This window comes from Carcharhinus amblyrhynchos, unplaced genomic scaffold, assembly GCF_965287045.1.
Source record: "Carcharhinus amblyrhynchos unplaced genomic scaffold, sCarAmb.v2.hapA scaffold_48, whole genome shotgun sequence".
NCBI lineage: Eukaryota > Metazoa > Chordata > Chondrichthyes > Carcharhiniformes > Carcharhinidae > Carcharhinus > Carcharhinus amblyrhynchos.
Genome location: NW_027649789.1, coordinates 201821 through 224036, shown reverse-complemented (window position 1 = coordinate 224036; position 22216 = coordinate 201821). Strand labels below are relative to the sequence as shown.

Below are 22216 nucleotides of genomic sequence, written 5' to 3'. Positions count from 1 at the left end.
GTTTCCTCCCACACCCCAAAGATGTGCTGTTAGGCTGATTGGCAGGAATAAATTGTCCCTAAATCAGTTTTCCCCTCAATCTGGATGGCCATAAAACATTCGACAAGGGTCATGGGTGGAGCGGGGGGACTGGTGGTGTTGAGATGGCAGCGCGGGCTCGTCGGGCCGAAGGGCCTGTTTCCCGGGCTGATTTTGTTCTTTTGTCTTATGAGGAGAGGCTGAGGGACTTGAGGTTATTTTCATTCGAGAGAAGAACGTTATGAGGTGACCTAATTGAGGCATACAAGATGATCAGAGGGTTAGATAGGGTGGACAGTGAGAGCCTTTTACCTCGGACGGTGATGGCTAACACGAGGGGACATAGCTTTAAATTAAGGGGTGGTAATTATAGGACGGATGTCAGAGGTAGGTTCTTTACTCAGAGGGTAGTAAGGGCGTGGAATGCCCTGCCTGCAGCAGTTGTGGACTCGCCAACTTTAAGGGCGTTCAAATGGTCAGTGGATAGGCATATGGATAACATTGGAATAGTTTAGGTTAGAGGGTCATTAGATTGGTTCCACTGGTCGGCGCAACATCGAGGGCCGAAGGGCCTGTACTGTGCTGTAATGTTCTATATGCTGCTTCCACTCTGTGGTCTGGTGGCCGTGTGCTGGAGCTTCACCAGATTCACATCTCATTTTTAGATAAACCCAAGTCTAATATGGTAGTATATGTAAAGAAAATTTGTCGCAGTAACACAGTACTGGTTGCTGGGGAAAGTCACTGTCAGCTTCCTATCAATGAAAAGGTACAGTTCACCTCTCCTGCCTGTTTCCTGTCACTCAGATAACTTCATATCCAGGCTGCCTTTGTCTCTTTCATTTCAGGGTCTCCAACTTTGATCCTCAGCTTATTGTGTGTTTACTAATAGTGGATAGTGTTTTTAATAACATGAATACTGATAGTAATGGTATATTTAGTATCATTATTTGTGTTCTTAAAAACAATGTCCATTATTAATAGGGACATGATTCAGACTATTCTGCACTGTGATTATTGCCATTGCGAGCTGAGCTGTGCCTTGAACTGCTGGGCTGTAAGCTCTGGAATTCTCTTCATAACCCTCCCCACCTCCATCTCTGCATTCTCTTTTAAGATGCTCCTTAAGCTCCGTTTAATATAAATTTGAGACTGGATCCCTCGGGATAAAACTCATCAGAATTCCATGTAGTTTGTAATCTGCCTTACTAATATACAGCAGTTTTCTATGTTAAACTGAGAAGCCGACAGACAGAAACATCTGTAATCTGAATGACAAATTAAACTAAATTAAACATGTGACCAGCCATATCTGGTAATTCTATAAACATTTAATTGTTTTGTCCATCTTTTTTATTCTCATGAATGGTTTTGAGAATAATTATAAATGATTAGTTAAATCTTTCACTCCTGAATCTCTCAGTTTATTGTAACTCAGGTTCAGACACATCACTGACTGGTTTGTACTGAGAGCAGAGGTGAGAATATCTGAGGCTGTTACTCTCCAAACCGGAGATCAGAGAGAGAAAGATTTCAGGAATCAGAGTGAATCCGCGGTGTTTAACACGAATACTGACAGGAATTATGTGGAATGGTTATTAATGACACTATTACTGACACTGATAATAATTTACAGTGTTAGATCTCCACTGATTATTAACACAACCTCACACAGTCTGATACTTACCCCAGTTTCTGTATTTCACATCCTGGATTCCTCAGAGCCGCAGACAATAGTTTCACTCCTGAATCTCTCACTTTATTGCTACCCAGGCTAAATGGAGAAAGTGAGAAACACATTAAATTCAGATTAGTATTCAGCAGGATAAATAGCTGGGTCTGTTTTTCTATCGGAAGTTTAGCTGCAGTGGTGAACTGATTTAAGTTACGATACTATACCTCACCCAAGTTGATCTTTCTCTACACCCTAGCTGTGACTGTAACACTACATTCTGGACTCTTTCCTTTCCTTCCCTATGTACAGTAAGCTTTGACACCAATGAGTAAATAATAAATCAAATAATATCAAACCTTTTCTGTTAAATGGAAAAAGCAATAGTCAGCATTGAAAAATGATGAACAATTCACTCTCACTGGTTTGCCTACTGGGGGGAACCACTTTTACATCTCTCAAAATATATATTTTGTTTAATTGTCCATGGGATATGGGTGTTGATGGCTAGACCAGCATTTTTTTCCCACTGCTAATGGCCCCTAGAGGAGGTGATGCCCATATCCTGTGAACAAGAAAGTAATTTTAAACATGTCCCACATTCTGGTCTCATTTCCTGATCATCAGAATTACCCTCCTGAATCTCACTGACCCTGCTACGTTTCCAGAAATTCAAATCATTTCTGCTGTTATATAAATCCAGGGTTTTATGAGAATTGTACATTTTACTGAGAGTTAAATGGTAAAGCTGTGAGAGTGGATCTCTCAGGATTCTCTGTGGTTAACATCTATTGTCATTTTACATTAACCTCAGGCTGAGTTAAACTGTGCTAAGATCCTTAAGATCCATCCCCTAGATTTTATACAACAAGGAAAGATTATTCTCCCATTAGAAAGTTGATATATTTCTGTTTGATTAGTTTATAGGGGAGGGGTGTCTCCCATTAAATTCCACAGTAAACAGGCTCTATATTTTCTGCAGGTATGGCTAGTGTTCTATCTCCGGGAATTACCGGAAGTTCCCTCTTCCCAGGAGATCCTCACATAGGAAAAGGATTATCCGAAAATCCTGTTTCACATCACTGACAGTTTGACTGGAGATTTTCCTCGTTCAGGAAATACTGGTTTCCTCGGCTCAGATCTAAGCTGTGCAGTCCTGCCACATTTCACTGTGAATGGTAGTGGACGATGAAATAACAGAAGGAGGAGGCTCCACAAATATCCCATCCTCATGATGGAGATGACTCACACATCAGTGCAAAAGATATGACTCAAATATTAGTAATTAACTTCAGTGACTGAACCATCCAGAGGTCCCCAGCATCTCAGATATGTCATCAGCTAATTCGATTCACTCCATATGATATGAAGAAATAACTAAAGGTAATGGATACTGCAAAGGCCACAGATCCTGACAATATTCCAGTACTGAAGATTACTGCTCCAGAAGTTGTTCTGTTCCTAGCCAAGCTGTTCCATTAGAGCTACAACAACTGATATTTACCCAAAATGGTGGGAAATTGCCCAGATATGACAGTAAACAAAAAGAGAGAACAAATCCAATCTGTCCATTTACCACCCCATCAGTCTACTCTCGATCATCAGCACAGTAATGGAAGGCATCATCGAGACTAACAAGCAGCACTTAATTAGCAATGATCCGCTCGCTGTCTCTGAGCTGGTGCTTACTCAGGGTCACTCAGTCCCCCACCTCATTACAGCCTTGATGCAAACACGGACAACAGAGCTGAACTCAGGGTGTGAGATGAGAGTGACTGCCCTTGTCACCAAGGCAGAATATGACCACATGTAGCAAAAGGAGCCAGGGATAAACTGAAATTAATTGAAAAAGAGAAAAAGACCTCTCTACCAGTTGGAGTAATACCAGCAAAAAGAAGATATTTATTCTTGGACCATCTACAAGATGCAGTGCAACAACTCACCATGGCCCGTTACACAGCACCTTCCAAACTGGGGATTTCTATCCCTGGAAGGACAAGGGCAGCAGATGAATGGAAACATCACCACCTGGAAGTTCCCTTCCAACATACACACCATCCTGACTTGGAAATATATTCCTTCTCAATGACTGGGTCAAAATCCTGGGACTCGCTATCTCACAGCTTTGTGGGTGCACCTACACCACAGGATCCCTAAGTGCAATGCTGGTGATATAATTGTGAGCATAGTTGCTTTCCAAGCAGTTTAATTCCCAGCTTTCTCAGTTTGTTGGAGTGGGTGAGGTGAGGGTCATCTCATCTCCAGGAAATCACAGCAGGAATTTCTCAGGGGAGTGCCCGAGGCACAACCGTCTTCAGCTGCTTCATCAATTACACTTCATCCATCATCAGGTCAGAAACAGATTAGCCATATCTTTACTGTGGCTGTAAGAGAAGATTAAAGGCCAGGATTTCTGCACAGAGTAACTCATCTCCTGACTTCCAAATACATTTCCACCATCTGCAAGACAATGTCAAGAATTTGATTGAATTCACTTGTTTGCATGAGTGCAGCTCAAGATACGGGAAGTTCGCCACCATCCGGAATAACTCTGCTTGTTGACTGGTACATCACCCAGCACCTTCAACATTCATTCCATCCACCACAGAGATACAGAGCGAGCAGTGTGTACCATCTACAAGATTCAATGCAACAATTCCCAATGGCCCGTTACAAACTTGTGATTTCTATCCCTAGAAGGATAAGATCATCAGACAAACGGAGACATCACCACCTGGATATTTCCTTCCAAGATACACATCATCCTGACTTGGAGATATGTCACCGTTCCTTCACAGTGACTGATCAAAAATCCTGGGACTCTCTTTCTCACAGCATTGTCGTTGCACCTACACTACAGGAGTCCCTAAATACAATGATGCTGATATCATTGTGAGCATAGATACTTTCCAATCAGTTGATATGGGTTTAATTCCAAGCTATCTCATTTTGTTGGAGTGGATGTTGAGCCAATAGCAACAACCTAAAAGAGTGGGTCAATACAATTTAGTCACGTCTGTGGCTTCAGCCTGGAACACTAGTCTTAAACTTAGACGAGTGTTGGAGGGCCAGTTGATCATTTAACTATGCTGAGCCAGCCCACACTGAGTTCAAAAGGGAAATGGTGAATATAATGGTGACACAGGAAAACAAAATTCATTGGTTGGAAAATAAATGCAGATCGCCACTGGCTTTATATTGCTTTGGATTGGAGGAAGCACAGTAAGAAGTCTCACAACACCAGGTTAAAGTCCAACAGGTTTATTTGATAGTAAACGCCACAAGCTTTCAGAACACTGTTCCTTTGTCAGGTGAGTGGAGAGTTCTGGTGTTGTGAGACGTCTTATTGTGTTTACCCCAGTCCAACGCCGGCATCTCAACATCATAATTGGAGGAAGCAACTGAAAGGGTCAATGACGATTCTGCTGTTGATGTGGTGTACACGGATATTCAAAAATCATCTGATGCAGTGACACAACAGACTTGTGGCATAAGCTCATTAAATAAACGGGAAAGTAGCAACGTCAGTACAAAATTAGGTGAACGATGAGTAATGGATATTTTCCAGGCTGGAGGGTGTCTGTAGTGGAGAATCCTAGCTGTCAGTATTGGGATCCTTGCTTTTCCCTGATATATATGGATGATCTCGGTGTTTGCAGTCTTGAGGAAAATTTCAAAGTTTGTTGATCACAGAAATCTTTGAGGCATCGGAAACTGTGAGGAGGAGAGTTTGGGACTGAAAAACAGACCATGGTGGAGTGTACAGATAGGTGGCAGATTAAATTCAATGCAGAGACGTGTGAGGTGAGACTTTCAGGAAACATGTACATGAGGAAGCAATATAAAATAATCGGTAGAATTGTTAACAGATTGCAGGATCAGAGGGACTGGACGTATATGTACATTGATCATTGCTGTTAGCAGGGTAAGTGTAGGTAGCAGTTTATAAAGAATACAGAATCGTGGGCTTTACTGTAATGAAATAGTTAATGTTTGTGGGCATTGGACAATAATTCATGAGCTCAAGTTTAATTTGCTTGTGAGCTCAGAAAGGGCCAAAACTTTAATTTCACTTCATGTTAAACAAAGCTGCCTGCCTGGTTTCACTTTAAACTGTCCCTGCATTTTAATTTAAGGGTTACGATATTGTCATACTTATAGAGGTTTTTTTTAAAAGGTTGTTTATATTCAGAGGCCCACAATGAATGATAGAAACACTGAGTTTCAGTTGTAACCAGTTAACCCAAGAAGCAAGACGGTGTTCACAGAGGCTGCCAGTGGAGGCAGGACAATGTAGGGATTCAGAAAGCAGAACCCAAAAGATAAATCACCATCAGAAACCAAGAAGGAAAAGAGGAGTGTCAGGAAGATAGAAGTCAAAGTGACAATAAAACCTGAATCTGAACAAGCTACTGCTCCCAAAGTTAAAGAGAGGAGCAGAGAGAGGCTCCCAGTTACAAACAGAGCTGCTAGATACAGACATGGTAAAGTTTGTTCACAAGAATCCAGACACCTGATATCATCCTAAAGTTGATGACACCTTCATACAGACTATGAAGCACTGGTGTCTGTTGGCACGGCTGAATATGAAGGAATAATGAAAGGGAACATTGAAATATTGGAGGGGGATCCTTGGTGAAGGCATCTGAGAGGAAGCATTGTTTGGGAAAATATTGCAAACGCTGTTTTTTTGTTCTAGAGTGGAGGTTCTAGAGTGGAAGCAAGAGTCCCAGTGAGACTAACTTTTTTCACAGTGTGACAAACATTTGGGGGATTTGAAGAAGAATTCACTGAAGTTACTTTGGGCGGCATTTGTCACTTAGTTTCAGAGACTGGTGTATCTGACCACAGGTGGCTTGTTGGTTTACACTGACTGTGTACTCATTGAGAACATTAAAGCATAAAGCCTATTTTGTAACTTGTGACATCCTTACAGATCTGCAAAACCTGTGAAGTTAGATGGGGTGCAGTAGTGGTTCACTGTAATTATTTTTTAATGAAGATTTTAGCTTTTTGCTAAAACTAAATCAACTACCTTATTATTCTGTTCATCTACATTAAAAAAAATAAAAGTGATGATTTACTGAGCCGGATTTTCACTCTGAGACCTGACTGTCCAATAGTCAGCTGGGATCATAACATTGTCAACAGGGACATAGAGTACAAGAGCAAGGAGGCTGTGCTGAACCTGTAAAAGACATTAGTAAGATCTTACTTCAGCGTGTCATACTTTAGGAAGGTTTAGAACACATTGGAGAGAGTGTTTACAGCATTGGGTACAGGGATGTGAAACCACAGTTATGAGGATCAGTTGGAGAGGTTGTTCTCCGTGGAAGAAAGAACGATAAGAGAAGATTTGATAGAAATGTTCAAAATAGTGATGGTGCTGGGCAGAACAGGTAGCAAATCAAAATGTTGCTGTTCGTACAAGGATCAAGAACAAGAGTTAAACTGATTTGCAAAAAATGCAAATACAGTGAGATAAAAGCTTTAAAAAAAACACGAGTGGTTCAGGTGTGGAATGCACTGCCTGGAATTGATGTGGAGGCTGTTTTATACTGAGCCTTTTATGAGGCTGCAGTCAGAACCATGGAACATAGAACATTACAGCACAGTACAGGCCCTTCGGCCCTCGATGTTGTGCCGACCAGTGGAACCAATCTAATGACCCTCTAACCTAAACTATTCCAATGTTATCCATATGCCTATCCACTGACCATTTGAACACCCTTAAAGTTGGCGAGTCCACAATTGCTGCAGGCAGGGCATTCCACGCCCTTACTACCCTCTGAGTAAAGAACCTACCTCTGACATCCGTCCTATAACTGCCACCCTTAATTTGAAGCTATGTCCCCTCATGTTAGCCCTCACCATCCGAGGAAAGAGGCTCTCGCTGTCTACCCTATCTAACCCTCTGATCATCTTGTATGCCTCAATCAGGTCACCTCGTAACCTTCTCTCCAATGAAAATAACCTCAAGTCCCTCAGCCTTTCCTCATAAGACCTTCCCACCATACCAGGCAACATCCTGGTAAACCTCCTCTGCACCCTTTCCAATGCCTCCACATCTTTCTTATAATGCGGCGACCAGAACTGTACGCAATACTCCAAGTGCGGCCACACCAGAGTTTTGTACAGTTGTAACATAACCTCACGGCTCCGAAATTCAATCCCTCTACCAATAAAAGCTGGAACAGGAAACTAGTGGGGTGTTATAACCTAACTGAGGTTTTTTCTTTCTCTAGACTGCAAAGTGTAAGGTTTGATACAAGACTGAACATCCACTGCGATCCTGACTGATGTCACCGGTGATCACATGAATTATAAAGGGACACTGTCCTGATATAACACACACCAACTATAATCGATAACGGAGGCAGCATATAGGAAAATAATCCTGATAATAATTAGCCACAAACTGTAAGCTGTACCGAACACAAGAGGAAAAAAAGTCCTTTCTAGTATCATACATAATCAGATGTTTCTGTTGGGAGAGTGAAATATCCTTTGTTTTAATTTTTGTAGGGAGCCCTTATTCACTGAAGAATGTTACGTTCACTGATTATGCCAACACTTACTGTCCATGCCCATTTGCCATGAAAATCTGCATTCTTGAACTGCTGTAGTTTTATCAGAGAGTCATCGATTTATTACAGGTTCAGAATGAGGCCAATCGGCCCATCATAGAACATAGAACATTACAGCGCAGAACAGGCCCTTCGGCCCACGATGTTGCGCCGACCAGTTAAAAAACAATGACCCTCTAACCTAAACCAAACCCTTACCATCCATAAACCTATCCATAGATCTCTTAAACGCCCCCAAACTAGGCGCATTTACCACTGCAGCAGGCAGGGCATTCCAATCCCTCACCACCCTCTGGGTAAAGAACCTACCTCTGACATCCGTCCTATAACTACCACCCCTTAATTTAAAGCTATGCCCCCTCGTGCTAGCTTTCTCCATCCGAGGAAAAAGGCTATCACTATCCACCCTATCTAAACCTCTAATCATTTTATATTTTTCAATAAGGTCCCCTCGTAGCCGCCTTCTTTCTAACGAAAACAACCTCAAATCCCTCAGTCTCTCCTCATAGGACCTCCCCTCCATACCAGGCAACATCCTGGTAAACCTCCTCTGCACCCTCTCCAAAGCCTCCACATTCTTCCTATAATGTGGGGACCAGAACTGCACACAATACTCCAAGTGCGGCCGCACCAGAGTTTTGTACAGTTGCAACATGACGCTGCGGCTCCTAAATTCAATCCCCCTACCAATAAACGCCAAGACACCGTATGCCTTCCTAACAACCCTATCTACTTGATTCCCAACTTTCAGGGATCTATGTACACATACACCTAGATCCCTCTGTTCATCCACACTATTCAGAGCCCTACAGTTAGCCCTATACTCTACACATCCGTTATTCCTGCCAAAGTGAATTACCTCACACTTTTCCACATTAAACTCCATCCTCCACCTCTCGGCCCAGCTCTGCAACTTGTCCAAGTCTCCCTGTAGACTAAGACACCCTTCCTCACTATCTACCACACCTCCGACTTTGGTGCCATCAGCAAATTTACTAATCCACCCAACTATACCCTCATCCAGATCATTTATAAAAATTACAAACAGCAGTGGCCCCAAAACAGATCCCTGAGGCACACCACTCGTGACTGAACTCCATGTCGAATACTTACCATCAACCACCACCCTCTGTCTCCTATCCGCCAGCCAATTCCTAATCCAATTTCCTAGATCACCCTCAATCCCATACATCTGCAATTTCTGCAGAAGCCTTCCATGGTGAACCTTATCAAACACCTTACCAAAATCCATGTATACCACGTCAACTGCCTTACCCCCATCCACCTCTTTAGTCACTTTCTCAAAAAACTCAATAAGGTTAGTAAGGCACGACCTACCCGCTACAAAACCATGCTGACTATCTCTAATCAATTCATTACTCTCCAAATAACTATAAATCCTATCCCTAATAATTTTTTCTAAAACCTTGCCCACAACAGAAGTAAGACTCACCGGTCTATAATTCCCGGGGAAGTCTCTGTTCCCCTTCTTAAACAATGGGACAACATTCGCTAACCTCCAATCTTCTGGCACTATACCAGTGACCAACGACGACCTGAAGATCAGAGCCAGAGGCTCTGCAATCGTCTCCCTTGCCTCCCAGAGAATCCTAGGGTAAATCCCGTCCGGACCAGGGGACTTATCTATTTTCAAACCCTCAAGAATATCTAGCACATCCTCCTTATCAACTGCAATACTGTCCAGTTTACATGTCTGCAGCTGCTCTGAAATGAGCATTATTACTTTGTGCCATTCTCCCACACTTTCTCTGTGACCATTGGACATTATTTACCTCTCGACCTCCTCAACTGAACATGCCTCTGTTTTATCAGAACAAAGGAAATGGCTTCTCAATGAAAATATCAGGAATGGGACCAAACAAACAGTTACCTCAACTCCTGACACTTGTGCAGAACGGGTCCCAGCCGCTGGATCCCTTCACACTGAATGAAGCATTCCTCTAGATTGAGGTGTTTTATTGTATCACAGAGTCCAATGACATGAGACAGGACTGCACAGTCAATCGGGGTCAGTCGCAATCTGCTAAATGAAAGTGTTTCCACAGATCCCACTGTGTTCTGAGCCAGTGCTTTATTCTGAGACTCAAACAGGTAGTGGAATGTGTTCAGGAGGTTCCTTTTCCCAGTTACAGTCCCCATGTTCCCAATCTGCCCTTCAACCTTCTCCTTCACCCAGTCAATCACTCGGCATGTTGTTTGATGAAGAAATGGACCCAGAAACTCCTCCAGGGGTCGAGCTGACTGTGGGGAGGAGAGACCAGCAACAAAACGGAGAAATATCTCAAATCGCCCATCTGCCTCGCTGTGGGCTTCACTGAGGAGTTTCCCGATCTCCCCGGGATCTGGAGTCAGGAATTGTGTGAGTGCAGCTACAAACTCTTGGATGGTGAGGTGTGGGAATGTATAAACCACACTCTGGGCAGAATCATCTCTCTCCAAAAGTTCCATCAGGAACCCAGACAGGAACTGGGAAGGTTGTAGATTGTACTCAATCAAATCTCCATTTCCAAACACAATCTTCTTCTTGGAGACTCCTGTGTAGGCCATCTCACCAAGCTTCAGTAACACATCACGGGGGTTTTCAATCTCTTGGCTATGGTTTTTCAGAATGTTGTAAATATAGTAGGAATATAGTTGGGTGATGGTCTTGGGAACTTGCTGCCGGTTCCTGTCTCTTTGTGTAAAGAAGGGACCCAGTGACAGAGCGAGGATCCAGCAGTAGGAAGGGTTGTAACACATGGTGTACAGGATCTCGTTCTCCTCCACGTGTTTGAAAACAGCTGCTGCCACCGCCTGATCTTCAAAAAGCTTGTTGAAATATTCCTTCCGTTCATCACCAACAAATCCCAGGATTTCAGCCCAGACACTGATCTCAGCCTTTTCTAATAAATGTAGCGCAGTGGGGCGGCTGGTCACTAGCACTGAACATCCTGGGAGCAGCTTGTGCTGTATTAAACTGTACACAATGTCAGACACTTCACACCAGCATTCAGGATCTGTGCACATGGACTGAGGTTCTGTATTTCTCCGATTGTCGGCAAAATCAATCGTGTCCTTGAATTCATCCAAACCATCGAATATAAACAGCAATCCCTCTGGGTTCTTCCAGAGCTCTCCCAGAATATTCCCAAAGTAAGGATAGAAAAACAGTATCAGATTTCTCAGGTTTATTCTACAGTTAATAGTGTTCAAATCCCGGAATTTAAAACTGAAGACAAATTGAAAGTGTGGGTATATTTTCCCAGTGGCCCAGTCATAAACAATCTTTTGTACCATTGTTGTTTTTCCAATTCCTGGGACTCCGCTCACTGCTGCTGAGCTCCCAGATTTGGATTTTCTCTGGGAAAAGCTGCTCTGGAACAATTGATCAGTTCGGATTTTTTCCAGTTCTCTCCGGAGATGTTTCACTCTCCATTTTTCATGGTCTTGGCCTCTTGCCAGCAGTTCATGTTCGACAAGTGTCCGATCTCGAACAGCGGAAATAACCGTTAGCTCAGCGTATCGATCAACCAGCTGGAAAATCTTAACCTTCTCCTTTATGAGGATAGTGTTCACTCTCAGTGTTTCAGTTTGTACCTGGAGTGTCTCCTTGTGCTTCTGTTGGAGATCTTCAGTCAGAACAGACAGAAAATGTTAGCTGCATTAAAACGCTATCTTTGCTGAATTGTTAGACTTACTTTACAGTGTGCATCAGGTTTGTGCAGGAATTGAAATTAAGTTGTTGGAAACCTCATTTCACAGGCAACAATTTTTAATTAAAGTTTCAGATCGTGACTTAACTCTAATATTTCCATAACATGTCCATTTTATAAAGGTGATGTTTTCTCTCTGATGGTTAAAGCCTAACCTGCCGTTAATCCAGACACCTCACTGGGAGTCTGCAAGGAGCATAGTTACATGAACAGACGATTTTCAGGTCCAACAGTCTGTGAACTAGTCGATGTTCCCAATCTACTGCAGAAATGGTAAATGGGATATTGGATATGAATGGGAAATGGAGAGATTGTAATTATTCAGGAGTCTGTGATTATCCCACCTTCAGCAGATTCCCTTTCATGCTGTGGGAACATTGAAATACCAACAGTTTTGAACATGAAAAGTTCTGCTGTGCTATCAGGCACCCCATGTTACTGAGGAGCTGGTTGGCTCAGTTGCTCAGATTGTGGGCCATATTGTGTCAACAGCATGGGGTTCGATCCCCGTTGCCTCTGGGGAAAATTCGGGACCTCACTCCTTGTCTTACCCATGCCGGAGATCATTCAGTCATGGTTCAAACTTGCATTCAGACAGAGAACTCAAAAAATACCCATCCCATCATTGTAGTGTATTTCAAGTAATCGTTATACAGCTGTCAGATTTTTTATTCCTCATTGCTAACACTTTCCTTTGCTTTAAAGCCCAAATCCCATCAAGGAAAGACCACCTCAAGCTGGTCAGCATAGATAAATTGAAAGAAAACATTAATGATGTCACTGAGGAATCAAACAGTACTTTGAGCAAGTACATTGATAAATGTGAAGCTAACATTATAATTTTACGTAAAGACTAGCAATGGATCAAGAAACAGATACAACTCACCAAACTATTGCCCAAGTCATTCAACAAAGAGAGAAAACCAGGCAAGTGATTGCAGCAAGAAACAGAGCCAACTGGTGAGATGAATTTTGGAATTGGGGTGTGAATGTACAAATACAACTATGGATAAGAATTACTTTGCAGTTGCAATTATTGTTGTAGTTTTGACGCTAAAGTAACAAATGCATACTTTGATCATTTGAAATCCGGAGAGATGAAATGGAAAATAAGTTAGAAACGTAATTGTACACAAGAAAGCCCGAACTACTGATAGATATACTTCAAATGTAACATGACATGGATTTGAATATCTGTTTAAACAGGGTGTAGACGGAGAAAGAACGACCTCAACAATGATTTAACAACAATAATGGCAACAGGGACTGTAAAAAGGGTAAGCTCACTGGGAGAGAAGCATGCTGGGATTTTTATTCAACATATCGATTAAAACCAGCTATAGGTCATAAAGACACTCTGGAATAGGAGCTGTGTTCTGAAGCTTCCTGTATTGGCCCAGATAAGGGAAGTTGTTTACATTGACAGAAACACTGTGTCTCTGATTTATATAGCTGCTATGTAGGAGATTTATAAAATCAACTAAGCGTAAAGGCATCTTTCAAAAGTAATTTCAGTGAATGTTTGAGCCATGTGATCGGTTTCTGGTTACACAATCGGCTGAATAACAGATAATCTTTCAGAGGCGAGTGGGGAATTATGGATAAAAAGCCATGTGAGACCTTTGTCTGGCAGCGATAACTCAAAGAGACTGACCATCACAAGTAGACTTGTACCCTGAAGGATGTTTCAGAGATGGGGAAAATAGATTCTACATTGAAAATATTTTTTGGCCAATATTTTCCTCATCTGGGGACAATCTATTTTCAGTTAAAATAGTTAAAGTTGACGTTTAATTAAAGTGGATGTTCAGTTAAAGTTAAAGTGCAGTTTAAGAGTTAAAGTTCAGTTGAAAGTTGATGTTCAGTTGGTTAAAGTTGAGTGAAGATTTAATGAATTGCAACTGGTTATGTTGGAACATAAGAACATAAGAAATAGGAGCAGGAGAAGGCCATCTAGCCCTTCGAGGGGGTTAGCCTATGAAGAGAGATTGAATAGACTGGGTCTGTACTCGTTAGAGTTTAGAAGCATGAGGGGGGATCTTATAGAGACGTATAAGATAATGAAAGGGATGGATAGGGTAGAGGTAGAGAGATTCTTCGTGCTCAGAAAGGACAGCAGAACTAGAGGGCACAGCCTCAAGGTAAGGGGGGGAGTTTAGATCGGAGTTGAGGAGGAACTTCTTCACTCAAAGGGTGGTGAATCTCTGGAATTCTCTGCCCGTTGAAGTGGTGGAGGCTACCTCACTAAATATATTTAAGACACGGGTGGATAGGTTTCTGACAGACAAGGGAATTAAGGGTTATGGGGAGAAAGCGGGAAAGTGGAACTGATCCACTTCAGATCAGCCATGATCTTATTGAATGGCGGGGCAGGCTTGAAGGGCTAGATGGCCTACTCCTGCTCCTATTTCTTATGATCATATGTTCAGAAAGTTTTAACCAATTCACAACGGGTGAGGATATGAACACTTTGATGGGCAGGGGGAGCAGCCTCAGCTGACCGTATCCATGGACACGACTACGCTTGTTTAGACAAGAGAATTAACTCATGTGGCTTATCACCAGTGGAGCTGGAGGCCTCAGAGTCGGAAGATCTGCATCTGGAGATTTATTGTTTATACTCAAGTTGACATTTAACGGTTTGAATAGTGAGCCACTTCTGTTGGTTTAAGCACAACTGGTTTTCGTCATTTGGAAATGGATCAAATTTGCAGTAAAACTTTTATGTATATAGTTTTTATCTGACAGAAATCCCAGGGGAACCATATAAAAGCCATTGTATTGGCAGTACATGTTTCTTTCTCTCATTCCCCCCTCTCTCAATGTTTTCTTCTCTGATATCAGGCTACTTTCCTAGCTGGATACTCCGGTCAGATTAATTAAATGCAGATTATTATGGGTGTGTTCAGGGTAATTAGCTAGAATGTAAAAGGGTAATATAAACCTCTTAACAGAAACTGCTGTCTGAGCTGCAAAATTGCATTTTTAAAGGGAACACATTTGTCTGATAAAGAACATAGTATCTGGGCAGATCCTGGACGAACCAGGTCTTCTTGTTCTCCGGAGCATTGAACCTGGTGGCTGTGGCTGTGGTGAGTGACTGATTTGAAGTGAAAACCGCTTTTCTTCTGTACTTCTAGTTCTCGGGGCTTGTTAAGAGTGTAGTTTACTTCTGTACCGGAAGTTAGGTGAGGGGATTGTCGTTAAGGGGGAGCGGGGGGGTATAAAAAAGGGGTAGCAGCATACAGCGGGCAGCGTCGGGAGCAGGCAGCAGAGTGAGTGGGAACTGAGTGAGAAGGGCTTTGGCTCGCTGGGCTTAGGGGAGAGCAGGCTTAGAGAAGGTGAGTGACAGATTTCTACCTTTGGGCACTTACAGGAGGTTGGGAAATGGCAGGGTATATAGGAAGGAATATAAGTTGTGTCAGGTGCCACATGTGGGAGTTCTTGGTGGTGTCATGTGTCCCCAAGGTCCACATCTGCAGTAAATGTTTAGAACTTCAGCGCTTGAGGGCCCGGGTCAGGCAACTCGAGGGGCGTTTGGAGGATGCGTTTCTAGTCAGGGAAAACGAGGAGTTGATGGCTCGGAACCACGAGCAGGAAGAGGTTCCAAGGGCTGAAGAGCAGGAAGGGTGGACGACGGTTAGGAGGAGAAAGAGGAAGAAGAAGAGTAGTCAGGGTCCCCCGGCCTCCCCAGTGGCCCCCCAGTGTTCGTCGACAGGGGCACAGAACGATAGGCAGGAAGGGGAGACTGACTTAGAGGGACAGAAGGGGGCTGGCAAGGTGATAGTGGTAGGGGATGGGAGGGTCCGAGGTATTGATGGGAGGTTCTGTGGACAGAGGCGCGACTCCAGGATGGTGGTCTGCCTTCCTGGAGCAGGGGTAAAGGATGTAACAGAAAGGGTAGAGGGAATTTTGAAAGGGGAGGGGACCCAGGCAGAGGTCATAGTACATGTAGGGGAGGGGGACATAGGAAGGAGGAGTAGGGTAGAGGTCCGTAGGCAATTTAGGGAGATGGGGGCCGAACTAAAGAGCAGGACCTCCAGGGTGGCACTCTCTGGGTTGCTGCCCAGTACGAGCAGGGCAAAGAATGACGAGATCATGCAGCTGAATGCATGGTTGAGGGATTGGTGTAGGGTGGAGGGCTTTACTTTTGTGGATCACTGGGAGGTGTTTAGGAGAGAAGGGCAATTGTACAGGAGAGGTGGGGAGAATTTGAATGGGAGGGGAACTAGTGTCTTAGCGGGGAGGTTAGCTGGGGTGTTTATGAATGGTTTAAACTAATATGGAGGGGGGGGTGGGGAGGTGGCTGGGAGAGAGTCGGGTGAAAGGAAAAGTATCAGGGAGAAGGAGGTTCCGAGGGACACTTATGGGTTGAACTGTATCTGTTTCAATGCTAGGAGTGTGACAGGGAAAACGGATGAGCTTAGGGCCTTGATGTTTGTGAGGCAGTTAGATGTGGTGGCTGTAACAGAGACGTGGTTACGGGAAGGGCAGGACTGGCAGCTGAATGTTCCTGGGAACAAGTGTTTTAGGTGTGACAGAGGAGGGTTGAAGAGAGGTGGAGGGGTGGCACTGTTAGTCAAGGAAAACATCACAGTAGTGCAGAGGGAGGACAATATGGAAGAGACAGGGATTGAGTCACTGTGGGTGGAGTTGAGGAATAAAAAGGGAGAGATTACGTTGCTAGGGGTATACTATAGGCCACCTAACAGCCCGAGGTCAGTGGAGGAAGGCATTTGCAGGGGCATTTTGGACAGGTGCAGGAAGAATAGAGTGGTTGTAGTGGGTGATTTTAATTTTCCCGGAGTGAATTGGAGGGGGCCTAGAGCTGGGGGTACAGAGGGAGAGGAATTTGTGAAATGTGTTTTGGAAGGGTCTCTAGAGCAGTATGTAACTAGCCTGACTAGGGGAGAGGCTATACTGGATTTAGTGTTGGGTAATGAGCCGGGGCAGGTGGTTGAGGTAGAGGTAGGCGAACATGTGGCTAACAGTGACCACAAGTCCGTCTACTTTAGGATAAAAATGGAAAGGGACGAGTGCCGGCCGAACGGGAGTGTGCTGAACTGGGGAAAGGCGAGCTATAGCCGGATTAGGAGGGAGCTGCAGGACACTGATTGGGAGGGACTGTTAGCTGGCAAGTCCACGGTTGGCAAGTGGGAGGCTTTTAAAGGCAAAATACAATGGTTGCAGGGGAGGTATGTTCCGGTTAAGCGGAAGGGTGGGAAAGGTAGGATTAGAGAGCCGTGGATTACAGGGGGTATTGAAGACTTGGTCAGGAAGAAGAGGGAGGCGTATGTTAGGTCGAAACAACTGGATACGGAGAGTGCGCTGGAGGAATATAGAGTGAGTAGGAGGGAGCTAAAAAGGGGAATTAGAAGGGCGAAGAGAGGGCATGAAATGGCTTTGGCTGGTAGGATTAAGGAAAATCCAAAGGCATTTTATTCCTATATTAGGAGCAAGAGAGTAGTTAGAGGGAAAATTGGTCCTCTTAGGGACAAAAGTGGGGAGTTATGTATTGAGTCGGAGGGAATGGGGGAGCTCCTGAATGAATACTTTGCGTCGGTATTCACGAAGGAGAGGGGTTCGGAGTTGTGCGGTCTCTCAGAGGGAGCTGAGGATCAGCTGCAGGAAATATCTATTAAGAGGGAGGAAGTGCTAGGGCTTTTAGGTAGCGTAAGGACGGATAAAGCTCCGGGGCCTGATGGTATTTATCCCAGGCTGCTTAGGGTGGTGAAAGATGAAATTGCTGGGCCTCTGGCGCAAATCTTTGTCTCTTCTTTGGACACAGGTGAGGTCCCAGAAGACTGGAGGGTAGCACATGTGGTACCGCTGTTCAAAAAAGGTAGTAGGGATAACCCTGGAAATTATAGACCAGTGAGTTTGACATCGGTGGTAGGGAAATAAATGGAGAAAATACTTAGGGGTAGGAAGTATGAGCATTTGGAGCGTTGCGATCTGATTAGGGATACGCAACATGGCTTTGTTAGAGGGAGGTCTTGCCTTACGAATCTGGTGGAATTCTTTGAGGAGGTGACAAAAACGGTTGACGATGGGAGAGCCGTTGATGTCATCTATATGGATTTCAGTAAGGCGTTTGACAAAGTCCCTCATGGTAGGCTGGTAGAAAAGGTTAAGGCGCATGGGATACGAGGTCAGGTAGCTAGGTGGATTGAGAACTGGCTGGGTAATAGGAGACAGAGGGTAGTTGTGGAGGGGACCTTGTCAGGCTGGAGGCCAGTGACCAGTGGTGTGCCGCAGGGCTCAGTACTGGGACCTCTCCTCTTTGTAGTATACATAAATGACTTGGAAGAGAGCGTAGGTGGTGTGATCAGCAAGTTTGCTGATGACACCAAGATGGCAGGGTTGGCGGGTACTGAAGTGGATTGTCAGGTGATACAACAGGATATAGATAGGTTGGTGCATTGGGCAGATAGGTGGCAGATGGAATTTAATCCTGACAAATGCGAGGTGATGCATTTTGGAAGGAATAATGCAGAGAGGAGCTATGTGATAAAAGGTAGACAGATTAGGAGATTAGAAATACACAGGGACCTGGGAGTGCAGGTTCACAAATCCATGAAGGTTGCGACACAAGTGAAGAATGTTGTTAGGAAGGCTTATGGAATGCTAGCCTTTATAGGAAGGGGTATAGAGTATAAAAGCTGCCGTCTAATGCTTCAGTTGTACAGAATGTTGGTTAGACCGCATTTGGAGTACTGCGTCCAGTTCTGGTCACCTTACTACTGGAAGGACGTGGAGTCTCTGGAAAGGGTGCAGAGGAGGTTTACCAGGATGTTGCCTGGCATGGAGGGGCTGGGTTACGAGGAAAGGTTGGAGAAACTGAGACTGTTCTCCTTGGAAAGACGGAGATTGAGGGGGGACATGATAGAGGTATATAAGATACTGAAGGGAATAGACAGAGTCAATAGTGAGAGACTACTCCCTAGATTGGGTACAAATACGAGAGGACATGGTTTAAGGGTGAGGGGGGAGAGGTATAATTTGGATGTGAGAGGAAGGTTCTTTACGCAGAGAATTGTAGGGGTATGGAACGCGCTACCGAGTAGGGTGGTGGAGGCGGGAACGTTGGACTCGTTTAAGGTTCAGTTAGATAGACACATGAGTGAAACGAGGATGGAGGGTTATGGTAGGGGCTATTAAATAAGGTCAGAACCTCGGGAGACACCGGAAAAGCAGACTTGTGAGATTAACGTTTTTGTCTTTTTATTCCGCAGGTGGAGGTCCACCTCGTTGTCAAACGAGGGGCATGCACACGGTCGTGCGTGGGCTGCTCTTGGAGGTTCCAGGAGTGGCCTAGTACTTCGTGTCAGTGTGTGTGCTTGATCCTGGACTGGTAGACGGGCGCTGCAACAGCTCGGTGACTAGCACTCTAGCTGTGCAGATACATGGATTTGGGCCTGTGTCTGTGGGAGTTTGCGCATTCTCCCTGTGGTTGCGTGGGTTTCCTCCGGGCGCTCCGGTTTCCTCCCACACCCCAAAGATGTGCTCTTAGGCTGATTGGTTTTACCAAATTGACACTATTCTCCCCTGAATCTGGCTAAGTTAGGGGTTCTATTTGTAGACAGACAGGGTAGAATAGGTGTAGGGTGATGTGGCGGCGTGGGCTCGTTGGGCCGAAGGGCCTGTTTCCCGTGCTGGGTTGTTCTTTGTTCTTGTTTTGTTGTTCTTTTCCTCTCACCCATCAGGGGGAATAAGGGGTTTAGCAATCTTATTTCACAGACTGGTGACGTTTTGTGTCCACTCACAACTTACGGACAATGAAAGCGAATTGGTGTTGTATAACGGATCAGTAGAAGGCACTGAACTGTCATTCACGGGCCCCAAATGAGAATGACCCACAATTCAGGAAAATAATCTTCAATCTTAGCTAAAAGTACAGGATTGTTCTTATTGGGTGAGATTCGAATTGTGTTGTGTCCCAAATGGGAGACTGGCTCTCAGCATCATCAAACCCGTGCTCCAATATAAGCAAATCACTGAGAAATCATATTACTGAGGCTGGGCTGCTGGACATATGGAAGCTTCTGCACCCGAGTAACAGAGACTTTATATTTCACTCCAAAACTCACTGCTTTCACTCTCACATTGACTATTTATTTATAATTGAGTCAGAGTCTCACAGAATCATTGACAGTGACATTCTCGCTGTAACTCTCTCTGATCATAAGTCCATAGACTTGTGACCTGGGTCAAAAATCTACGGCAAAAAGATGGTGTTTGAATGCATCTTTCTTAAATGATTGTGAAAGAATAATTACAATGCTGTCTGTAACTCAATATTGTCCGTGACCCCACGAAACAGTGTAAAGGAACATTTAAGAGGTCGCATCACATCATTTACTTGTTCAAAAAGGAAGAAGAATAAATTAAAGTGATCAAATGCAAAAAGGTAATTCATAATTTACAACAGCAACACAATAAACAACACTCATTAGCTTTGATGGTCTTCCTCACAAAGGCTCGCCGAGCTCTCGATAATTTACTTTCCAGAACAAGTTGAATGGTGTTTATGAGTTGTAAAACAGAGACAATATGAGCATGCTAACAAGGCGAGCCTTTATAGTGGGGAAGGAAGCCACCGGTCCATCGAGTCTGTTCTGACTCTCCGACAGAACATCCCACACAAGGACTTTCCCGTAACTCCACATATTTACCCCCATTAACCCCCCTAAATGGATTTGCTAACTGAGGATTTGAACTGTTTAAAGAATAAACCTGAATAAACAAACTTGGCAACAGTTCAGTGAAATTCAGGCATTCGAAGTATTTATGGACTGTGGTGGAAAACACACAGAACAAGAAAATGAGGTTCTGGTAATTCAGAGTTCGTTAAGTGAAAAACCATAAAGCACGACAGACGAAAGATGATCGGGAAAAACAGGAATGCAATCAGGTATGGACTTGTTCAATGGTGGAGCAGTTTAGAGATCAACATCGGTCAAACTTGAACCTATACAGAACAGATGAAGATGGACAACAAATTCAAACAATATTTAACCCTGATTCCGAGACTTCGATTTTCTGATTCCCAAATTCTGACAACTAATTATTCAGACTCTTAGAAGTGAAATAATTAGTTTGCAATCTTCATTGTCATTACTTACCTTTTAGGTTACTGGGTATTTCTGATAAACCTTGTGGGATGTTCATATAACTAAATGCATCAGGACCTGATTAAAGGAATTACAATCATGAAATCAGCAATCTGAATATCAGAAAAATCTGCAATGTTTAATTCACTGAGCGATTTTACTGTACCAAGTGTCGGTAATTCTCTCAGTATTTTCTCCAACTTTGGTAACCCACGGTGCATTTCCACAAAGGATTCCCACATCACCCTGAGAGCCCGAGAACCTTTCTCTATCACCAGATCCAGGAGAAGTTTGGAATAGTCCGCTGGGTTCCCACTGTCTGCCATTTCAATTACTTTCTGTAAAGAATAATAAGGAGCGTATTTAAAAACAGAGTGAAAGCACTGAGATTGAGAAGGAAAGGATCTGTTCAGGGGTTTCCCAGTTGTTTTGCGGACAGGAGACAGTCCCTGGACTGGGTCCTGATCCGTTCTGAACACTGAATAAAGGTCACATTTTGATTCTGTCCTTCGTTTAATCAACATATGAATTATCCAAATTTTAACTTAAAATACTTTTCAAAGAGAATGAGAAATCCCAGAGAACCAGCAAAATTTTCAATGGGATTAATTTCATCTGAACTTCCGTACCCAACATGACATCATATTCCTGATCCACTTTTTTATTATGTTGTGGCAGTGTATCATGTAAATAGCAAACACTCAAACCCTGCTGCCATGTGTGTCGATAGTGGACGGTGTGAATGTTGATGTTGGTGAGATGGGCTGTCAATCAGGGGGCTGTTCTGTCCGGGATACTGTCAAACGTGTTGAAAGTTGTTGGAACTGTGCACATCCAGGCAAATGGAGACTAATCCATCACACTCTGACTTGTGCCTTTCAAGAACATAAGAAATAGGAGCAGGAGTAGGCCATCTAGCCCTTCGAGCCTGCCCCGCCATTCAATAAGATCATGGCTGATCTGTCGCGTCTCAGTTTCACTTTCCCGCTTTCTCCCCATAACCCTTAATCCCCTCGCCTAACAAAAACCCATCAACCCACGTCTTAAATATATTTAGCGAGGAAGCCCCCACCACTTCAACGGGCAGAGAATTCCAGAGATTCACCGCCCTTT

At 43.8% G+C, this 22216-nt stretch overlaps 2 protein-coding genes across 2 annotated transcripts; both read right to left on the bottom strand.

The window, feature by feature from the left end:
* Nucleotides 1-1297: 1297 nt before the first annotated feature.
* On the bottom strand, nucleotides 1298-3316 carry LOC145337396 (ribonuclease inhibitor-like). The gene is given in 3 exon segments (XM_080182174.1): nucleotides 1298-1520; nucleotides 1685-1792; nucleotides 3267-3316. Coding segments are annotated over 3 exon segments (279 nt in total). The 3' UTR covers nucleotides 1298-1399.
* A 6848-nt stretch (nucleotides 3317-10164) lies between these two features.
* LOC145337439 (NACHT, LRR and PYD domains-containing protein 3-like) lies at nucleotides 10165-21432 on the bottom strand. The gene is made up of 3 exons (XM_080182209.1): nucleotides 21270-21432; nucleotides 21116-21181; nucleotides 10165-11906 (listed from the first exon to the last, which is right to left on the bottom strand). The coding sequence occupies exons 1-3, from the start codon at nucleotides 21427-21429 to the stop codon at nucleotides 10165-10167; spliced, it is 1968 nt and encodes a 655-aa protein (XP_080038335.1). The 5' UTR covers nucleotides 21430-21432.
* Nucleotides 21433-22216: the final 784 nt, after the last annotated feature.